At 51.3% G+C, this 20,067-nt stretch overlaps 1 protein-coding gene across 1 annotated transcript in view; it reads left to right on the forward strand.

Moving 5' to 3' along the window:
* ADAMTS2 (ADAM metallopeptidase with thrombospondin type 1 motif 2) overlaps positions 1 to 20,067 on the forward strand; it is a 205,635-nt gene that overhangs the window by 59,300 nt on the left and 126,268 nt on the right. The window contains exon 3 of the mRNA XM_081825628.1: positions 14,092 to 14,251. Coding sequence (XP_081681754.1) covers positions 14,092 to 14,251 — 160 coding nt within the window. The remainder of the gene's footprint in view (positions 1 to 14,091; positions 14,252 to 20,067) is intronic.

Raw genomic sequence — 20,067 nt, forward strand, 5'->3', positions numbered from 1 at the left:
GATGCGGGACTCTATCCAGGGACTCCAGGATCATGACCTGAGCCGAAGGCAGTCGCTTAACCAACTGAGCCACCCAGGCGCCCCCCCAGCTGGCTTCTTGGCAGAAATTGACAAGGTGATCCCTAAAGTTCATATGGAAATATAAGAGACCCAGAATAGTCAAAACAACATTGAAAAAGAACAGAGTTAGAGGACTCAACACTTTCTTATTTCTAAACTTACTACACAACTACAGTAATCAAGACTGTGTGGTACTGGCAGAGGGATAGATGTACAGATCAATGAAGCAGAACTGAGGACCCAGAAATAAATCCTCACATTGATTTTTGACAAGGGTGCCAAGACAATTCAATGGAGGAAAAAATAATCTCATCGACAAATGGTGCTGAGACAATTGGACATCCACATGCAAAAGAATGAATTTGGACTTCTGCCTCATACCCTATAAAAGAATAACTCAAAATGGATTGTAGATGTAAAGATAAGAGCTAAACCTCTTAACAAATAGAGGAGTAGGTCTTCATTCTTTTGGGTTAGGCAAAACCTTAGAACACTAAAAGCACAAACAACAAAAGAAAAATAAGTAAGTTGGACTTAAGGAACGTCCTTTATAACTTCAAAGAACGCCATCAAGAAAATGAAAAGACAACTTACAAATTGAGGTGGAAATGTTTGCAAATCCAATAGGGACTTGTATCTAGAATATGTGAAGAACTCTTACTAGTCAATGAAAAAATGAAAATAACCCAATTGCAAAATGCACAGTGGGTCTGAGTAGCCATTTCTCCACAGAAGAGAAACAAATGGCCAATAAGCGGATTCATCACATCTGCTGTCATCAGGGAAATTCAAATCAGAACCCCGGTGGGATGCCACTCCACGCACTCAAGGATGGCTAGAAGAAACAAGATCGGTGATAACAAGTGTTGGATGAGGAGGTGGAGAAGTCGAAATACTGCTGCTTCCTCACTCCCCGCTGGTGGGGATGTAAAATGGTGCAGCTGCTTCGGGAAACAGTGTGGCATGGGGTTACCCTAGGACCTAGCTGTTCCACTTCTAGGTATATCCTCATGAGAAACGAGAACCTCTGTCCACACACAAAACTTGTGCACAAATGTTCAAAGGAGCACGATTCACAAGAGCCAAAAAGTTGAAAGAACGCAAAGGTCTATCAACCAGCGAATGGATAAATAAAATGTGGCACATCTGTACAATGGAATATTAGTTGATAATAAGACAGGAATTTAAGTATCGACGTATTTTACAGCATGGGAATCTTGAAAACATGGTGGTAGGTGAATGAAGCCAGCCACAGAAGATCACATACTGTATGATTCTGTTTATAGGAAATGTCCAGAATAAGCAAATCCATAGAGATAGAAAATAGATCAGTGGTTTCCAGGGGCTGGCTTGTGCGTGTGTGGGGGAGACACTGGGGGAATATGGGAGTGACTGCTAATGTATACGGGGTTTTTTTCGGGGGGGGGTGATAAAAATGTTCTAAAATTGATTGTGGTGATGGTTGAATTATACACTGTATAAGTGGGTGAATTGTATGATATGTGAATTATAGCTCAGTAAAGCTGTTATGTATTAAAAAAGCACAAGTCTCATAGTGAGAAAGTTATTCCTCTCTCAATTCTATTTTAAACTTTCAGATTGAGTCAAAGGGAGTCTCAGTTTGATGCTAACAGGTCTCTAATGCCTCTTCAATTTTTTTGTAACAGAGAGAGATTGGGATTCAGGCTCAGAGTCTTAGCCTACAGAAATATCCAGCTAGAATTTAACAAAACTGGGTGAGGCAGGAGTTGTGATGGTGGTGAAGAGAATGTAGGAGTTTGGTGTCCCCTCCCCACTGGATCTCCTGTGGGCCAGTGTTGGGGGACGGGCCTATGTTCCCAAGCCTGCCCTGCCCCACTGGGAGATCTGATCTAGCAGTGTAACTTCCTTGAGCCTTAGGCCTTAAGAGTCCCCCCCTGGAAATGGAGTGTCCCTCTTATAGAATTTTAGGGAGGGTTGAAATGGCATCATATTTGAAGACCTCTGTAGAACACCTGGTGTACAGTGGGGACTCAAGCCCAGGTCCCACCACGCCCCTTAGGAATGAAGGGCCGAGGCTTGCCACATTGAGGCACAGAGTGGGGATCCCATGCAAGGAGCCGGGCATGTGGGGGTCTGCTCAGGGATGGAGAGTGAGCTCCTGTGGCTCCCAGGGAGGCTGTGGCCTTTCTGTTGTAGGCAGAGGCAATGATCCAGGGAAGGAGAGGGTTTCCTGCTCTCAGTTGTTTGTTTGGGGTCTTTCTACTGGAGCTCTCCAGGTCCTATTGGAATTATGGAAAGATGAGGCCGGGTATTGAGCTTGGCATTGGGGGCACATGTCTGTTGGGACTTCCTGGTTTTGAGCACTGGAAACCAACCTTGGGCAGCTTTGGACAAAAGAGGGATTTTCTGGAGCAAAGTTATCTTGAGGGGCCTGAAACCAGGCCCAAGAAAGGGCAGGGCCTGCTGGGTGAACTTACCGAAGCTCTGTGGTACGCAGGCTCAGGGCTGTGGCACTCAGTGACCTGTCTGCAGTCACCTGGCTCGGGAAAACATAAGGCCTAGCTCCGGCGGCAGCCTCCCCTCCAAGCTGGGAGGACAAGCTCTAGCCTGCACACCGGGGGGAGGGAGGGGTGGATGGCACATGGCAAGGGCCACATGGGGCCACCAAATGAGGCAGAGAGCAGGGGAGGCAGGAACTCTGCCCCGAGGGCGTCCACAGACAGACTCCTCCAGAAGAGGATGTTCTGGAAGGTGCAGAGCAATAGCGCATGGAGACGTGGGGGAGAGGACAGGAGTTTCCACAGGCTTGCTCTCACTTCCTGGCGGCCGGTGCCCCCACAGATGGCTGGTGCTCCTTGTCGAAAAGTGGAAAAATGAGGATGTAAAACATCCTCTGTGGGGCTGAACTGCGAAGGAGCCCCTGCTGGTTGGCTTGAATCCCATGGGGCTTTAGCTCTCACGCCTGTGATGTGTGGCAGTTGGGGTCCAGCGGCCCCCCATAAAGCTTCCAGGGCCGCCCTTGTCTTCCCCAGGTGGCTGGGAGGGGAAGGACGCCCCAGAGGTGGCTGATCCCATTTTGGTAACGCACCCGCTAGACCATCATTACGAAAAGGGAGGAGAGAGGAAGGGACATGGTTCTGTCGGAGCTAAAAGAGCTCCAGGAATGGAAATCTTACCACATGCCAGCATTTTGGGGGACTCCTGTCTCAAGTGCACGTGTGTGTGTGTTTCCGAGCAGAGACGAGTTTTGGGTGACAGCAAGCTAATGCAGATGTGTGCTGCCTTGTCCCCCGTCAGAGTCTGGATCCTTCTGTGTTTGGACCAGCTTCTTTCTTTTTTTTCTATTCTCAGTCGTCACCGCTGCAACCTTGACGGGCCCCGACAGTCTTGGTACGGGAGGTTCCAAGAATGACAAGGTTGAGCGACAGCCTTGGTCCCCGTTGCGCGTACGTGGGATCCTAGTGCATGTTCCCCTGCGGCTCCCACTACGGGAGCCGGTGAAAACAGTGACCCAGGCGCCTTGTGGATGGGGACAGGAGGCACACTTGCTTTCCAGGGAGACCCTGGTTCCCAGAATGTCAGTGTTTTGAACACTTTAAAATTCAGAGTGACAGAGGATGTCTGTTAAGCCTTTAGATTCTCATAAATTGTTTTAACTCTTTGTTTTCCTTTCTAGTGACTACTTTGTCATAAACCAAACAGCAAAGGAACAGAGCCTAGAAGGAAGGAGTAGGGCAGGCATCTAATAATTCACCAAGTTCTGAGAACTAGTGAGCTGATCTGATGACAAAAGAGCCACCAGGTTCCAGGCCCCTGCAGCAGCACCTGCGGGCCGGGGATGGAGTCCTCCCTGTGAGCCTCCCTCCTGGCTGGGTTGGGCAGACGGTCACAGAGTTCAAGAGCAGAGAGGGTTTGGGGTAAGAGCCAGCATCGGGGTCCAGGGACACCAGGCTGGACAGACACAGGTGGGCTCCTGTGGAGTGCCCTTCAGACCAGCGTGCTTCAGGGACTTCTTTCATATTTATTAAATGGGGGAGAGGAAGCAGATTCTTATTAACAAAAATTACATGTAGAAACAGATAAACTTGCCACTGGCAGCAGGAAAATCAAAGTCCTGGAAAAAACTCAAAACAGAGCCCACGTTGCGTATCTTGTTCTCTTTGTCAATTTTCTTTTGCAGATTTTGAGACCGATCATCCCTGGGATGCACACTAAGATCCTTGAAAATCAGGCAATGACACAAACCCCACTTTCTTTCTGGAGAGCCCCTCAGCAGGCTTATTCTGGTGGGTGGTCTGGAGGGGTGAGCCAATGCCAGTCTCAGGTGGTCGTCCGCGGGTCCTGGGCCGGCAGTGCTGGTCTCGAGGTGGGCAGCCTGTGCGGTCTCCCATGGTCAGCCTCTGGACTCAGTGTGGTCAGCCACTGGTCTTGGGGCAGGGGCCACCCATGGTCATCAGTGTGACATCCATGTGTGTGCATTCCCCCATACCTGAGAGAGAGGGGTTGATGCTGGCGAGCAACGTCTGCCCTGTCCATTTGTGAGTACTGTCAGTTAGAGGTCTCTGGTTTCACGAGGAAATCTGAGTAACCTGGCATCATACTGCAGATTGATCTCAGTGAGCTCTATCTAGTGCCCTTCAGATGGGCATTTGGGAGGGTCCCTGCCAGGTAGCTGGGCCAACTGGGGCCCTGGTTTCCTGACTCTGGCAAGGCCCAGGACAGCATCCAATAGATTCAGTGCCCTTGGGTCAGCCCACCTGGAGGCCAGCCAGGGAGGAGAGCCTGACCGCTGGCATGGAGGGAGACCTCTAACTGTCCTGGGATCTCTGAGGCCAGAGAGGGCTGCTCCTCACCAGATTGAGTTCTGGGTCATGGTTACATTGGGTCCCTCTGGAATAACCCCAGGGCTGTAGGCCTGTGACATAGATGGCCCCCCGCCTGGGGTGCAAGGGTCCCTCCAGATGATGGGGTTGCCCTGCTGTTTGCTGATGTCCCACTGTCCTGCCCCAATTGCCACAGCAGGCCTGGTCTGGCCTAGGGGCCCACTCAGGAGATGCTCCTTCCACCTGGGACCAGGGTCTGATTCCTAGACCCTGTGTGTCCCCGGCAGGCCTCCCCACCCGTTGGTCTGTTTTTTCATTTGGAGAGCAAGCAGGTGGATGACATCATGTGGCTTGCCCTTGTTCTGTGGCCCAGGCTGCATGTGCTCCTGCAGCAGCCATGTGAGGGGGAGGGATGACCAACTCCATTTATAGGCCCAGGAAGCCTTAGCACCTTGGCTGAGGTCACCTGGCCAGACAGAAACAGTGCTGGGAACCCAGAACGCCGCAGTCTGTTCCCACATGGACTCGAATGGGTTCTATTAATAAGATGGGTTTGAGACACCAGTCTGCCCCCAAACCACAAACATGGGAGATGTCAGCAGCACTAGAGAGGAAGTAACTGTTGCTGTTGTCCACCCTCACCCACATGGCGGTGGAAGGGGATTGGCCCAGGGTGTCCCAGCCCTTCCTGTCTGTGTCTCAGAGGACATGTCCCATTGTTTGGGGGTCATTTATTCACTCATCTGCAAGCACTTGCTCACTCCCTGCCTGACCTGGCAGGACCCTGTGATCTAGGCATGAATCAGAGTGTGGGGGCCTGCAGAGTTCCCGTGGGCCTGACCGCCCCTCTCCCCTCCCATAGACTGGTGACCTTGGCGCCCCCATCTTGGCCCCCATAGCTCTGGCTCCTACCCTTCCTCTGTATTTTGGACCCCTTCCCTGGAAGTCCAAGATGCTGCAAACCCATGTTTTCATGGGGGCTGCCGCTCCTGCTTCTCTCATCCTGTGCCCCTCAGAGAATGGCCACCCCCTTCCTCCCACTGCCCGCTGGGACCCTTTTTAGTTTCCTGCAGCTGATGTAACACATTACTGAAAACAAGAGAAGCTTATTCTCTCACAGGTCTGGAGGCCAACGTCAAGGTGTTGGCAGGGCTGTGCTCTTTCTGGAGGCTCATGAGGAGAACCTGAGGGAACTCTTGGCCAGTTTAGCTGGTGTGTCAGATGGGCAACAGGAACTGCCAACTTCTCCGATGTTTTGAGAGAATTTGAAAATCTGGTTGTTTATGCGAAATCCTCTGGTTCTTAAGTTGGAGCAACTAATTTAAGCTTTTAAAAGGCCCTGAGTGAGGTCACCAAGTTGGCAGAGTAGGGGACTCAGCCTCCATCCCCCAACAAAGATGAATAATTAGGCAGCTATCCATAAACAACATCTCTGAGAGAACTCTGGAGTCCACTTAAGAAACTTCAGTGACACAGTAGAACAAAAACCCTGAGAAAAACGGTGCAAGACGAGAAGGAAGGCAGCTCCATGTTGTTTACATCATCCCGTCCCCCAGGCCAGCACTGCTCAGTGCCAAGAGGGAACTCCACAGCACGAACGAGTTTCCCACACCGGGAAAGAGAGAGTGGGGTGAGCAAGCAGCTTCCTCAGCCTCTCTGGCAACGAACAGAGGACCCAGTCCATGTCACCCCATCCAGTGAAGCTGAGATATCTAGAGACAGCTAGGAACTAGAAGGGCAGGGGTTACCAGCGTGAGGGGTGACCATGGTTCCCAGTCGTCTGCTGCGCAGGGGACACGAGCAGCTTTTGCTGCTGAGAAGACCAATGGCCAGCACAGCTTCTGTGGACCCCTGCAGATTCTCCCACTGAGTTTTCACCCCACAGGCTTTCACGTTCACAGAAGCTAGCTGCTTGAGTCCCTCCAGCTCCCTCCTCCCATCCCCTTAAGCATGGGGTCTGCATCAGCAGCCTGCCCGGGCAGCTGTGGCTGCACGAGTGAAAACGCCAGCCTAGGCCCTCCGGATGACCCCCCACGGCCATGTACACACAGCGTAGCCCCCAGCTGGGCTCATGCATGCCACTGACCTGACTCCGTGTCATCAACCTCCACTGCCACGTGTGCATCCATGGTCTGACCCTGCAGCCATGGGATGCAAACTGACAGCCAGGTCATTGGTAACTGCTAATGTGACTGTAGTTGGCTCTGGTTCTTGCTGTTGGTCCTGGCGCTTGTCACGTGTATGTCTGCAACCAGACCCTGCCACTACACAGGCACCTGCAGCTGGTCCCCACAGCTGAGTGTGTGCATACCAGCCAGCTCTGGCCACCACCACTGCCTGCCCTGATCTCTAGCCGCTGGACCTGGAGGTGCCACTGAAGACCCCAAGAGTGCTTGTAGCCGTTGCAGACCCCTGCAGTTCTCACCAAAGACTATGCAGCTGTCAATGTCGTGGATCCTAGCAGCCTAAGCCAAGGAGACATCGTGTCCTTCCTACCCACCCTGCCTCCCCCTGGACCCAGAGCCACCACACACCCCTGCAGTTGGTGCCGTGCTTTTGCCCACTAGATCTGGGGTCACAGCATGACCCAGTGTGCTCCCACCTGCAGGTGAAGGTCAGTTCATAAAGTCTGAAAATGCACAGAAACCTGTGCAAGGCTACAGGGATTATGAAGAATCAGAAAAATGTGACACCATCAAAGGAACACAGTAGACTCCCAGTAACTGATCTCAAAGGAAGGGAGATACATGAATTGCCTAATAAAGAATTCAAAATAATTCTTCCAAAGTTGCTCCGAGAGCTCTAAGAGAGCGCAGATAAACAATTTAACAAAAACCAGGAAAACAATACAATAACAAAATGAAAAATTGAACAAAGAGATGAAAACTTAACAAGAACCAAACAGAAATATTGGAGCTTAAAAATACAGTGATGGGGGCGCCTGGGTGGCTCAGTTGGTTAAGCGACTGCCTTCGGCTCAGGTCATGATCCTGGAGTCCCTGGATTGAGTCCCGCATCGGGCTCCCCGCTCAGCGGGAAGTCTGCTTCTCCCTCTGACCCTCCCCCCTCTCATGTGCTCTCTCTCTCTCATTCTCTCTGTCTCAAATAAATAAAAAATCTTTAAAAAAAAAAATACAGTGATGGAAGTGAAGAATTCAATAGAGAGCGTCAACAGCAGACTGGACTGTGTAGAAGAGACACTCAGTGAGCTAGAAGGCAGATCATCTGAAATTATCCAGTCAGAGGAACAAGAGAATGAAAAGGAACAAGGAAAGCCTGTGGGGCTTAGGAGACACCGTTAAGAGAAACAATCTACGCATTATTGGAGTCCCAGAAGGAGAAGAGAGGAGAAAGGGGGAGAGTTTATTTAAAGAAATAATGGCTGAGAACTTCCCAAACCTGAAGAGAGATTTGGACTTCCAAGCTCATGAAAATATCACCCCCAAATTTCAATCTAAAAGATCTCCGGGGAGCCTGGGTGGCTCAGTCGGTTAAGCGTCTGCCTTCAGCTCAGGTCATGATCCCAGGGTCCTGGGATCAAGTCCTGCATCAGGCTTCCTGCTCAGCAGGGGGTCTACTTCTCTGTCTCTTACTCTCCCTCTGCCCCTCCCCACTGCTCATTCTTTCTCTCTCTCAAGTAAATAAATAAAATCTTCAAAAAAAATTAAAAAGCTCTTCTCCAAGACACATCATAATAAAACTGTCTAAAATCAAAGACAAAGAGATCCTTATAAAAGCAGCAAGAGAAAAAATTTCTCTCCTACAAGAGAACCCCCATAAAGCTCTCAGTGGATTTCTCAGCAGACATTTTGCTGGCCAAGAGAAACTGGGAGGATATATTCAGAGTGCTGAAAGAAAAAAAAAAAACACCCAAACAAACAACTACCAACAAAGAATACTTTATCTTGCAAAGTTGTCCTTCAGAAATGAAGGCACGATAAAGACTTTACCAGCCAAACAAAAGCTGAGGAGAGCTCATCACACTAGACCCACAAGAAATGCTAAGAGTTCTTCAAGCTGAAAGAAGAGGGTGCTAATTAGTAACATAAGAACACGTGAAGGGGCGCCTGGGTGGTTCAGTCGGTTAAGCATCTGCCTTCGGCTCAGGTCATGATCCCAGGGTCCTGGGATTGAGCCCCGCATCAGGCTCCCTGCTCAGTGGGGAGTTTGCTTCTGCCTCCCTCTGTGTGCATGCTCTTGCTCTCTTGCTCTCTCGTTCTTTCGCTCTCTCTCAAAAGACTGAAATCATACCAAGTAACTTTTCTGATTACAGTGGTATGAAACTAGAAATCAACAACAGGAGGAAAACTGGAAAATTCACAAATATGTGGAAATTAAACAACACATTCTTGAACAACCAGTGGGTCAGAGAAGAAATCGAAAGGGAAATTGGGAAAATACCTTGAAACAAAAATGGAAACACAGCATACCAGAACTTCTGTGATACTGCAAAAGCAGTTCTAAGAAGGAAGTGTATAGTGATAAATACCTACAATAAAAAAGAAAGATTTCAAATAAACAACCTAACTTTATACCTCAAGGAACTTGGAAAAGAAGAACAAACTAAGCCCAGAGTTAGCTGAAGGAAGGAGAAAACAAAGATCATGGCAGAAATGAATGAAATAGAGAACAGAAAAACAATAAAAAGAATCAACAAAGCCAAGTAAACTTAAGATGTAAATAAAATTTAAAAAAACATTACAACCGACATCACAGAAATATAAAGGATCATAAGAGAATAGTATACAACAGATTGGACAACCTGGAATAAATGATAAATTCCTAGAAACATACAACCTACCAAGACTGAATCAGGAAGAAATAGAAAGTCTAAACAGACCAATAATGAGTAAGGAGATTGAGCTAGTAATCAAAAATATTTCCAAACAAAGAAAAGCCCTGGCGTAGATGATTTCACAGGTGAATTCTACCAAACATTTCAAGAAGAATTAATGCCAAGCTTTTCAAACTCTTCCAAAAAATCCAAGAGGAAGGAATACTCCCAAACTCATTTTATGAGGCCAGCATTGGAAACTACAGGCCAAGATCCCAGGTGAATGTAGATGCAAAAATTCCCAACAAGCTACTAGCAAACCAAATTCAACAGCACACTGAAAGGATCATGCATATGATCAAGTAGGATTCATCCCTGGGATGCAGGGTTGTTGCAACATATGCAAATCAATAAATGTGATACACCACCTTAACAGAAAGAAAAATAAAATTCAGAGGATCATTTCAATAGATGCAGAAGAAACATTTGGCAAAATTCAACCTCCTTTCGTGATAAAACTCTCAACAAATTGGTTATAGAAGGAACATAGCTCAACATAATAAAGGTTGTATGTGACAAGCCTGCAGCTGTCATCATGCTGAATACTGAAGGGTTAAAAGCTTTCCTGCTAAGATCACGAGCAAGACAAGGGTGCTCACTCTCACTAGTTGTATTCAACTTAGTATTGGAATTTCTTCTTCTTTTTTTAAAGTTTATTTATTTATTTTTTTTAGTAATCTCTACACCCAATGTGGGGTTTGAACTTATATAAGACCCCAAGATCGAGAGGCGCACGCTCTTCTGACTGAGCCAGCCGGGTGTCCCAGTACTGGAACTTCTAACCAGAACAGTCAGGCAAGATAAAGAAAAGGCCCCAAATAGGAAAGGAAGAAATAAAATTGTCCATGTTTCCTGGTTACATGATCTTATGTATATAGAAAATCCTAAAGACTTACCAAAAACTGTTAGAATTAATAACCAAATTTATTAAAGTTTCCGGATACAAGAATCAACATACAAAAATCAATTAAATTTCTATACACTAACAATGAACTATCTGAAAAAGAAAGAAAACAGTTTCATTTATAATAGCATCTAAAATGTTAAAAGTATTAGGAATAAATTTACCCAAGGAAGTGAAAGATCTATACACCAAAAAAAAAAAAATGAAAGAAATTAAAGAAGACACAAATAAATGGAAAGATACACTGTGTTCATGGATCAGAAGAGTTAATAATGTTAAAATGTCTGAACTACTCAGAGCCATCTATAGATTCAGTGAAACGTTATTAAAATTCCAAATTCCAGGGGCACCTGGGTGGCTCAGTTGGTTAAGCAACTGCCTTCGGCTCAGGTCATGATCCCGGAGTCCCGGGATCGAGCCCCGCATCGGGCTCCCTGCTCAACAGGGAGTCTGCTTCTCCCTCTGATCCTCCCCCTCTCATGCTCTCTGTCTCCCATTCTCTCTCTCAGATAAATAAATAAAAAATCTTAAAAAAAAAAAAAAAAAAAAAAAAAAAAAAAATTCCAAATTCCAATTCAAAACCAACCCTAAAATTTGCATGGAACCACCAAAGACCCCAAATAGTCAAAGCCATCTTAAGAAAGAACAAAGGTGGAGACATCATTCTTTTTGATTTCGAACTAGATCTCAAAGCTACAGTAACCAAAATAGTATGGTATTGACACATAGACCAATAGAACATGATTGAGAGCCTAGAGATAATCCCACACATATACAGTCAGTTTATATTTCACTGGGAAGCCAAGAATACTCAATGGGGAAAGAATCTTTCAATAAATGTTGTTGGGCAAACTGGATGGTCACATGCCAAAGAATGAAACAAGACCCCAGTCCTATACCACTCACAAAAGTTAACCCTAAATGGATTAAAGACTTCAGTGTAAGACCCAAAACCTTAAAAATAGAAGAAAATATAGGGAAAAAGCTCCTTGACATTGGTCTCGGCAATGGTTTTTTGAATATGACATTGATAGCATGAGCAACCAAAGCAAAAATCAGTAAGTGGGACTACATCCAACTAAAAAGCTTGTGCACCGCAAAGGAAACCATCAACAAAATGAAAAGGCAACCTATGGAATGGGAGAACATATTGCAAACCATATATCAGTTAGGTTAATATCCAAAATACACAAGGAAGTTCTACAACTCAAAGCAGAAGAAAAATAATCTGATTAAAATGGGCCAAGAGCCTGAATTAGACATTTTTTCAAAGAAGACGTACAGAGGATCAGTAAATACATAAAAGGTGCTCAACATCAGGGAAATGCAAATCAAAACCAACCATATCATCTCACATCTGTTAGAATGATTATGAAAAATGCAATATAACAAGTGTTGGCAAGGATGTAGAGATCAGGAACCCTCGCGCACTGTTGGTGGGAATGTGGATTGGTTCTTCAGCATGTCACATATGTCACTAAGGAGGTTCTTCAGAAAATTAAAAATAGCACTACCCTATGATCCAGCAGTCCCATTTCTGTGTATATATCCAAAGGAAATGCAAACTGAATATTGAAGAGATAACTGCACTCCCGTACTCATTACAGCGTTATTCACAGTAGGCATGAAAGCAACCTAAATGTCCATCTGTAGATGACAAATTGATAAATGTGGTTCATATATACAATGGAATATTACTCAGCCTTTATAAAGAAGGAAGGAGATCCTGCCATTTGGGACAGCATGGATGAAACTGGAGGATATTATACTAAGTGAGGTAAGCTAGCCACAAGAAGACAAATGTAGAATCTAAAATACTCAAACTCAGGGCGTCTGGGTGGCTCAGTCCGTTAAGCCTTTGACTCTTGATTCCAGCTCAGGTCATGATCTCAGGGTCATGGGATCGAGCCCCTTGTAGGGCTCCCCGCTCAGCGGGGAGTCTGCTCGGATTCTCTCTCTCCCTCTGCCCCTCCCCCTCCATGTGCTCTCTCTCTTTCTCTCTCTCAAATAAATAAATAAATCTTTTAAAAGATACTCAAACTCATAGCAGGTGGAGAATAGCATGGTGGTTGCCAGGGGCTGGGAGGAGGGGAGAATGGGAGGTAATGGTCAAAGGGTACAAAATTTCAGTTCTGCAAGGTAAGTTTTGGAGATCTGTTGCACAGGACAGTGCCTATAGCTAACAGTATTCTATCATATACTTAAACTTTGCTAAGAGGGTCGATATTATCCGAAGTGTTCTGACCAGGAAAAAATGATGATAAAGGGGCTAAAGAAAGGTGGATATGTTTATGCCCTTGACAGTGGTGGTGATTTCATGAGTGTGTACTCATTCCCAAACTCATCGAGTTGTATACATTAACTATGCACATCTTTTTACATGCCAATCATATCTCAATAAAATGGTTAAAAACCCCCGAAAAACCCCGAGTGGGTCATAAATGTGTGATTTCAAGGAAATACATCTGCAGGTCGACACAGTGGGGGCCCCCAGTGTGAGACCATCGGTTTATGGATAATAGATGGAAAATCAAAAGCATGGGAGGTAGATACGGCAGTGATGGCTGGAGGGCCAAAGGGAGGGTAGGGGCCGTGCACCTGCAGCTGGGGGATCTGAACCAGGTGCTGAAGAGAGAATGGGAGTTTACCAGATGGCCAGGGTGAGGAGGGCCAGCCGTGAGGGCTGTATTGGCAGGAGGGGACTGTCCCAGCCACTGGGATGAGGTGTGTGAGCCAGGGGCTGGGAGGGCAGTGGCAGGCTGAGGGCCTTGGCTGCCAGAGTACATACAGAGCAGCCTGAATCCCGGCGGGGACCGGGGTCCAGTGAGGGCTCTCCAGCAGGGGAAGACTGTGGACCATCTTGGGGGAGGCAGCAGGTCAGTTGCTGCAGAGTCCGGGCCGGTGACCGATGATGGAGGAAGGGATAGATGCTGGGGGCACGGGGACTGAGGTCAGCTGCAGGGGTACGTGCTCCATCTGGGGAGTCCACCGCTCAGCAGCATGCACTGTGGTCAGCCTGTGTTTTGCAAGGGAAACTGGAATTCCAGTTTTGACACATGAAATCTCATCACTTTGAGCGTTGGGTTCAGAACTTTCAAAATACCTTGTGGGTTGACCTTAACATGTCTGTGGCAGATTCAGTCCCCAGTTGGCAGTTTGGGCATCTATTTATCTTGGATTTTGGGCTTCTGGGGGTGGGGTTGGGGATGACCCAGATAGACCTTCTTCCCCTGATGGGGCTCACCACCATCCAGGGCTCTGGCCTCAGTGACTAGAAGTGGAGGCTCTGGGCAGATGGGACCTCTGGGGTCACCTGTGTGCACCCTCCCTGGCCCGGGGTTCAAGCCTGGCGCCTAGCTGGGGTGCTGGGCAGGGTCCTTCTGGTCCTGTCAGTCTGGTGGGAGGTGCCCCTGGGACCCTCCTCGCTGTTGCCCATCCTTGGTCTTCTGTGCTCTGGGAATTTGAACCGTTTCGTTTTTGCCCTGCAGGCTGGCCTGATCCGTATGGAGGAGGAGGAGTTCTTCATCGAGCCCCTGGAGAAGGGGCTGGCGGCCAAGGAGGCTGAGCAGGGCCGTGTGCACGTGGTGTATCGCCGGCCACCCACCCCAAGGCCCCCTCCTCTGGGGGGGCCACAGGTCCTAGACACAGGTAAGGCTGCTTGGTGAGCCCCAGTTGTCCCCCTGGGGGACCCAGGCATCCCTTCTGCAGGCCTGGCCCCAGGCCGAACCTGAGCCCTGCTCTCACTGACCACGTGGCACGGTGTGGTCCTGTGGTGCCAGGGTGGGGTCCTCTGCTCTTGCTGCACGTGGGCCACAAGCTGACAGGTCTGGTACCTCCATAGCCGGCAGTGGAGGCTGCCCAGGGCCCCCGTTCTGCTGCTTGAGGGCCAGCTGGTGTTGGGGAGCAGGAGACGCACAGAGCAGGCCTGCAGCTGGGCCTGAGTCCCATGCCCATGTCTGCGAGCCCGTGCCTCTAAAGAAGGTGTCTGCTGGCCCCAGACAGCCTCCCTCTTCCCCTGTGCAGACCATCTTCCCTGCAATTACGGCTGACCGCCCCTCACTGGCTGCTCACAGAGAAAGGCTCTGAGCTCTCCTCTGGCCCTATTCAGACCCTGCTTCCTCTGGGAGACGTGTCCGTGTCAAAGGGAGGAAGGGGAGGGAAGTGCCTGACAAAGACCCCAGAGGTGCCCCCACGGCCTCCAGAGAGGCCTGTACACGGACTCTCATGGTTTTTTTTGTTTTTTTTTTTTCTTTTGTGACTTAGAACCAAGGCGCACTCTGGGCCCAGGAGCGTGGAAAAAACTTCTGGGTGGGCCTGGTGACAAGCAGCCACTCAGACCTCAAGCCCAAACCTCCCCAGCATTCTTGGATCTTGGGTTCCAGGCTGCAGCGAGGCCAGGTTGCGGTCGGACCATGGTCCTAGCAGGCCTCACGGTCCTCAGGGCCCCAGGGACCAGATGAGGCTGCCTTGCCTGTGCCTGGTTGTTAAGGGCTGGGCTCAGTCCTCAGCCTCTGGTCCCGGCCCCCTGGCTGCAGATGGCCAGGGCAGATGACAGCAACGGGGCCTGGAGGCCTGGGTCTTGGGTCAGGCTCATCTGCATGTTGACCGAGAACTCCTGAGCCTCCCCACCCCCCCACCCCAGGCCAGCACAGCCATGCTGTGATTTGCCAGGACACTCCCATCACCCCAGACAGCCCTGGCTCGTTTATTTTAGGTCTCTCGGTCTGACTTGCCAGCTTGACAGATAAATTGGGTGCAGGCCGGCAGGGCTCTATTCTAATTTCAAGCAGTGGCGTCAGATACCTTTGCACAGAAATTGTTCCGTCAGGAAGCCCCGCGCTCTCTGGAGCCGATCAATACTTTGGGTGGACCTTTTTCCCGGGTGATGAATCGCCCGTCTGCCAGGCCTTCCCCAGCCTCAGCCTTCCTGCCTCTGTCCTACCCTTGGGCTTCTCCGCGGGGGGAGGAATGGAGAGTCACCGGGTAGGGTGAGGGTAGCGGAAGTGCCCCAGATCAGGGGTCAGGCCCACACTGGCCGGCTGCCCTCGGGCATGTTTGGGCCTCTGGCTTCTGCCTTTTCTGTCCAGTGGGATTAGAAATGCCTATGTCTCAGATAGCTAAGGGCTTGCCACCTTGGGCCTTGGGCTTGGTGCTTCTGGGTCCTGTTTAGGCCATGTGAGGTGGTGTCTGCCAAGAGGGGCTGCCAGGTGCCTGGGGCTGTCTCTGATCCCAGATTCCATGTGGTGCCTGTCTCTCCTGAACATGGCAGCCCTCCCCCGTGGCTGTGCTGGCCTTGACTTATTTTCTGGGCTTCTGTTGGTTTTTAGGGAACTTCTATTAAATCCATCCTCCCCTCCCCCAGCCATCCACCTAGTGCTGGTGAGAGTTTGGAACTCAGAATGCAGGAAAGGAGTTTCAGACTCAGGATAAACTCAGAAACCAGTGGCCACAGAAGATGCTGGGGAGGGGCACCTGGGTGGCTCCGGCGGTTAAGTGTCTGACTCTTGATCTCTGCTCAGGTCTTGATCTCAGGGTCATGAGTTCAAGCCCTGTGTTGGGCTCCATGCTGGGTGTGGAGCCCAGTTTGAAAAAAAAAAAAAAAAAGTAGATGCAGCACAGGGTGGAGATTGAGGTTGTGCTGGAAGGTGGTGGGGTGTGGTGAAGGCATTCCAGGCTGGTCTCTGGGCCTCAGGCCTGGGCCATGGGTGTGTAGGCTCCAGGCTGTGGGCTGTGTGTGGTGGGGCCAGGCCACAGGCCCAGGGTCTGGGGCCAAGTCCCCTTTCCATGATGTCTGTGCCCAGTGTCAGCATGACCCTGTGCAGGGGACTTGGTTGCCCAAGAGTACATTTCTCCCTGGACGTCCCTCCCCACCCAGCCCTGGGCTGAGGCCCACTCGCTGGCTGGAGGGGGTACAAATGCATGGTACGCTGGGGCTGGGCTGAGGGTCCACAGTGACCTCAGATGGTCCAGCTTTCTGTTAGCCTGGGCCTTGTCAGGGCCCAGAGTACAGCCAGGAGATATGTAGAAACAGTGTCCTTGGCTGGGCGCAGAGCCCTAGGATGTGTGTGTGCGTGTGCGTGTGTGTGTGTGTGCGCGCAAGCCAAGGAGTCCTTTTATTCTAGTGAATTCTGATGGGGACCCTGATAGGTCACTGTGGGTATGGCTGAAGTGAGCAGGAGGCACGGACTTGAGGCCTCCTCCTCTCCCACCCCCAAGGCGACTCCTGGAAGCAGGTTTGAAACCCCCATGATGGGCAGTGGGTAGGATGGGACCTCTGGGGAAGGGAAGACACCTGTCTGGGCCTTCCCGTCTGGGAGCTGGGCGTCTCGCTGGGTGCGGGGTTGGGGGTTGGGGGTGCCTGGTGGGGTGGGTGGGTGTGTCCCACACGGCTCCCCTGCGGTCCCAAGGCACACTGTCTGTTGTCCCTGAGCAACCAACAGCCCTCCTGGAGTGATCTTGGGGGTCCACCCAGCCTCAGACGATTGTCATCACTAATAGTCTCCATCATCGGAGGTCAGTTGCTGGGTTGCAGACTGCCCCGGGGAAATGGTTGGGAAATGAAGGTGTCCACGTGTCTTCACAGACTCAGGCCCGGGTCTGGTGTGTGCACAGAGCAGTGTTGCCCTTGGGCCCCAGAGGAAGGTCTCAGGGTGGGCGAAGGGTTGAGGGAGAGGAGGGGGCACCTTTCCTCTCCTCGGCTCTGCCCCACTCTGCTGGGCCCAGGAGCCTGGCAGGGGCGGGAGTGCAGAGCTGAGCGGGCCAGGAGGCCAGGGTGGTCTTTCGGGGACCCACGGTGGTTGAGGGATTTCCAGGCCTCCTCCATGCCAGGCCTCTCTCAGGTACACGTGGTCCCATTGTCTGTCCCCACTCTGAGCCAGCCCTGTGTCCAGGGCGATGTGGTGCCAGGGGACTGTGTAACGTCAGCCTCCCTGGTGTGCGTGTGTGTGTGCACGTGTGTGTTTGCACTTGCACACACACATGGACAGGGTCCACTTGGACTGCTGGGCCTGTGCCTGAGCCCTGCCCTGGCTGCCATCTGTCAACCCTGTCTGGGGCTGTTGAGGGGGAGCCAGGGCCGGCCAGGGTGGGTAGAGGAGCCCCAGTCTGGGCCGGAAGCCCTGCCTTGTGCTGGTGCTGGGGACCTGGCATGTCGCTGCCTCCTACCCTGGCTACCGCAGTGTCTTACCCTCAGCCGGGTCACCGCGGCTGCAGTGTGTTACTCTGTCACAGTTCTGCAAGGCAGAAGAAGTCTGAAAAGAGTATCACCAGGCTGAAGCCAAGTGTGGGCAGGGCGGTGCTCCTTCTGGAGGCTGCAGGGGAATCTCTCCTGGCCTCTCCCAGCTTCTGGTGGCTGCTGAGATCCCTTGGCTTGTGGCCACATCACTCCAGTCTTCCTCGTGTGTGAATCTCCCTCGGCCTCTCTCTTACAAGAATGCATGTGATTGCATTTAGGGCCCATCCAGGTAATCCAGAATGATCTCCCTCATCTCAAGATCTGTGATCTAATCACATCTGCAAAGTCCTTTTTTGGTCCCATAAGGTAACAGTCCCAGGTCCCAGGAAGGACCTGGTATCTTTGGGGGCCACCACTCAGCTTAGCTAGGAAGTGACCCAGCCGTCCTGGGTGTGGCTGGCTGTACAGTGAATGGGATGTCTGTCTGTGGAGGAGCAGGTACCCCTCGCTCCTTCTCTGGGGCAGGACTCAGGTGCAGCCCAGGCAGGACGCCTTCCCTCTGCCTCTGCTGGGCCCTCGTCCAGTCTTGGCCGGACTGTGGGGCCTGGGGAGGCTGGGCCGTGGTGTGGCCGGGCTGGCCCCAAGACCGCATGCACAAAGCTGGCCTGGCTGCAGACACGAAGGGCCTGGCTGTGTGCAGGAGGCTGAAGATCCCCACAGTGAGCAGCACATGTGGTCTCCCTGCTAGACACATGGTGCCAGTAGCAGGGAGTCCCGCCATCCCCAGACAAGAGCCACAAACTCTGAGGCTGGCAGGACGCAGCTGGAGATGCCAGTGAGGACAGTGGCGGAGGCTAAGTGCTTGACCTGACTTTCCCTTCCCTCCTTTTGACATAAACGATGGGCATGGAGAATGTGTCTCTGCTAAAAGGAAAACAGTAGCGGGAGTGAGGTGGGCACATGGCATCCAGTCCCGGCCTCACTGTGGGCACAGGGCCGACCAGAGGCCTCGTCCCCGGGGCAGCCCCTCCTTGGCTCCCCTGACCATGACCTGGTGGGAGTGTGGGCCTGGGCCAGCGATCCTCACTGTCAAGAGCATCCAGACATCAGAACTTTTATGGGAACCCTCTTGATTTTAAAATGTTGCTTCACATTTCTAACAAGCACCATGTGAGCTAAAATCAAGGTGCCAGCAAGGTGGGTTCCCTCTAGAGGCTCAGTGGGAGGCAGGAGCTCTTCCTGGCCTCCCCCAGCTTCTGGTGGTCACTGGCATCCCTTGGCTGGTGGCCGCATCACTCTGGTCTCTGCTCCCGTGGTCACAGTTTCCTCTTCTGTAGTCCAGTCTCTCTCTGTGTCCCTCTTACAAGGACACTTGTGATTACGTTTGGCCCACTGGGGTAATCCGGGAGACTCTACCCATTTCAAGATCTTTAATGTGATTAAGTTAAGGATAAGTTGAGTGCCTTGAGCCATAAAGGGAACACTCACAGGGTCTGGGGATGAGGCTGTGGACATCCTGGGGGCTGTGATTCAGCCTATGTGGTACTAAGTGTTGAAGCCTGGCGTTCTGTCGGAGTGGGGAGGGAGGCCCTTAGCTGGCTTTGCACCCTGAGCCCCAGGCCTGGGTGGTGTCTGGGGGCTTCTCTCTGTGTCCCTGAGCCACTCCCTGAGCCCTGTGGCTGGACGTGGCCCTCTCAGGTGACCTGGGGGCTCTCATACGGGATTTGGCTTCATGCCCCGCCCGCCAGCTCAGAGGTGCAGCCGAAAGCCTGGGTGCCTCAGTGTTCCATTCCTCCTCCCCATTCCACCTCTAGGCTGTGCCTGCAGCTCAGGGACCAGAGGAAACCCAAGGACAAGCGCTTGGTTGTGAAACCCAAGGCAGCTGGCCCGGCCCTGGGCTCTGGGAAGCGCGTTTCGGAGCTGAGCGCACCCTTGGCAGAGGCCTCAGCACTCCCACCGCTCTGCGGCCCGCCCCCTGGACAGCCGGAGGAGATGCCGGTGTGGTGACGTGGCCTCATGCCGGAGGGGGGGGCAGGGCTGGCACTGGGACAGCAGAAACCCCGCATTCTCCGAGGCCAGGAGCTGTCTGGGGTCAGGCTTGGGGGAATGCCCCAGAGCTGTCGGCGAGCAGGGGCGCTCTCTGCGTGGGGTCCGCAGATGGGGGCCCCGTCCGGTGGGTTATGAGGGCCAGGCGTGCCCCCCCCGCCCCCAGGATGCAGCCAGGCATACCCCCCTCCCCATGGAGGACAGCCCATGTGCTCAGCTGCTCTGCTCAGACATAAATTTCGCT

This window comes from Leptonychotes weddellii, chromosome 7 (genome assembly GCF_054177405.1).
Source record: "Leptonychotes weddellii isolate Sample4059 chromosome 7, ASM5417740v2, whole genome shotgun sequence".
Classification (NCBI taxonomy): Eukaryota; Metazoa; Chordata; class Mammalia; order Carnivora; family Phocidae; genus Leptonychotes; species Leptonychotes weddellii.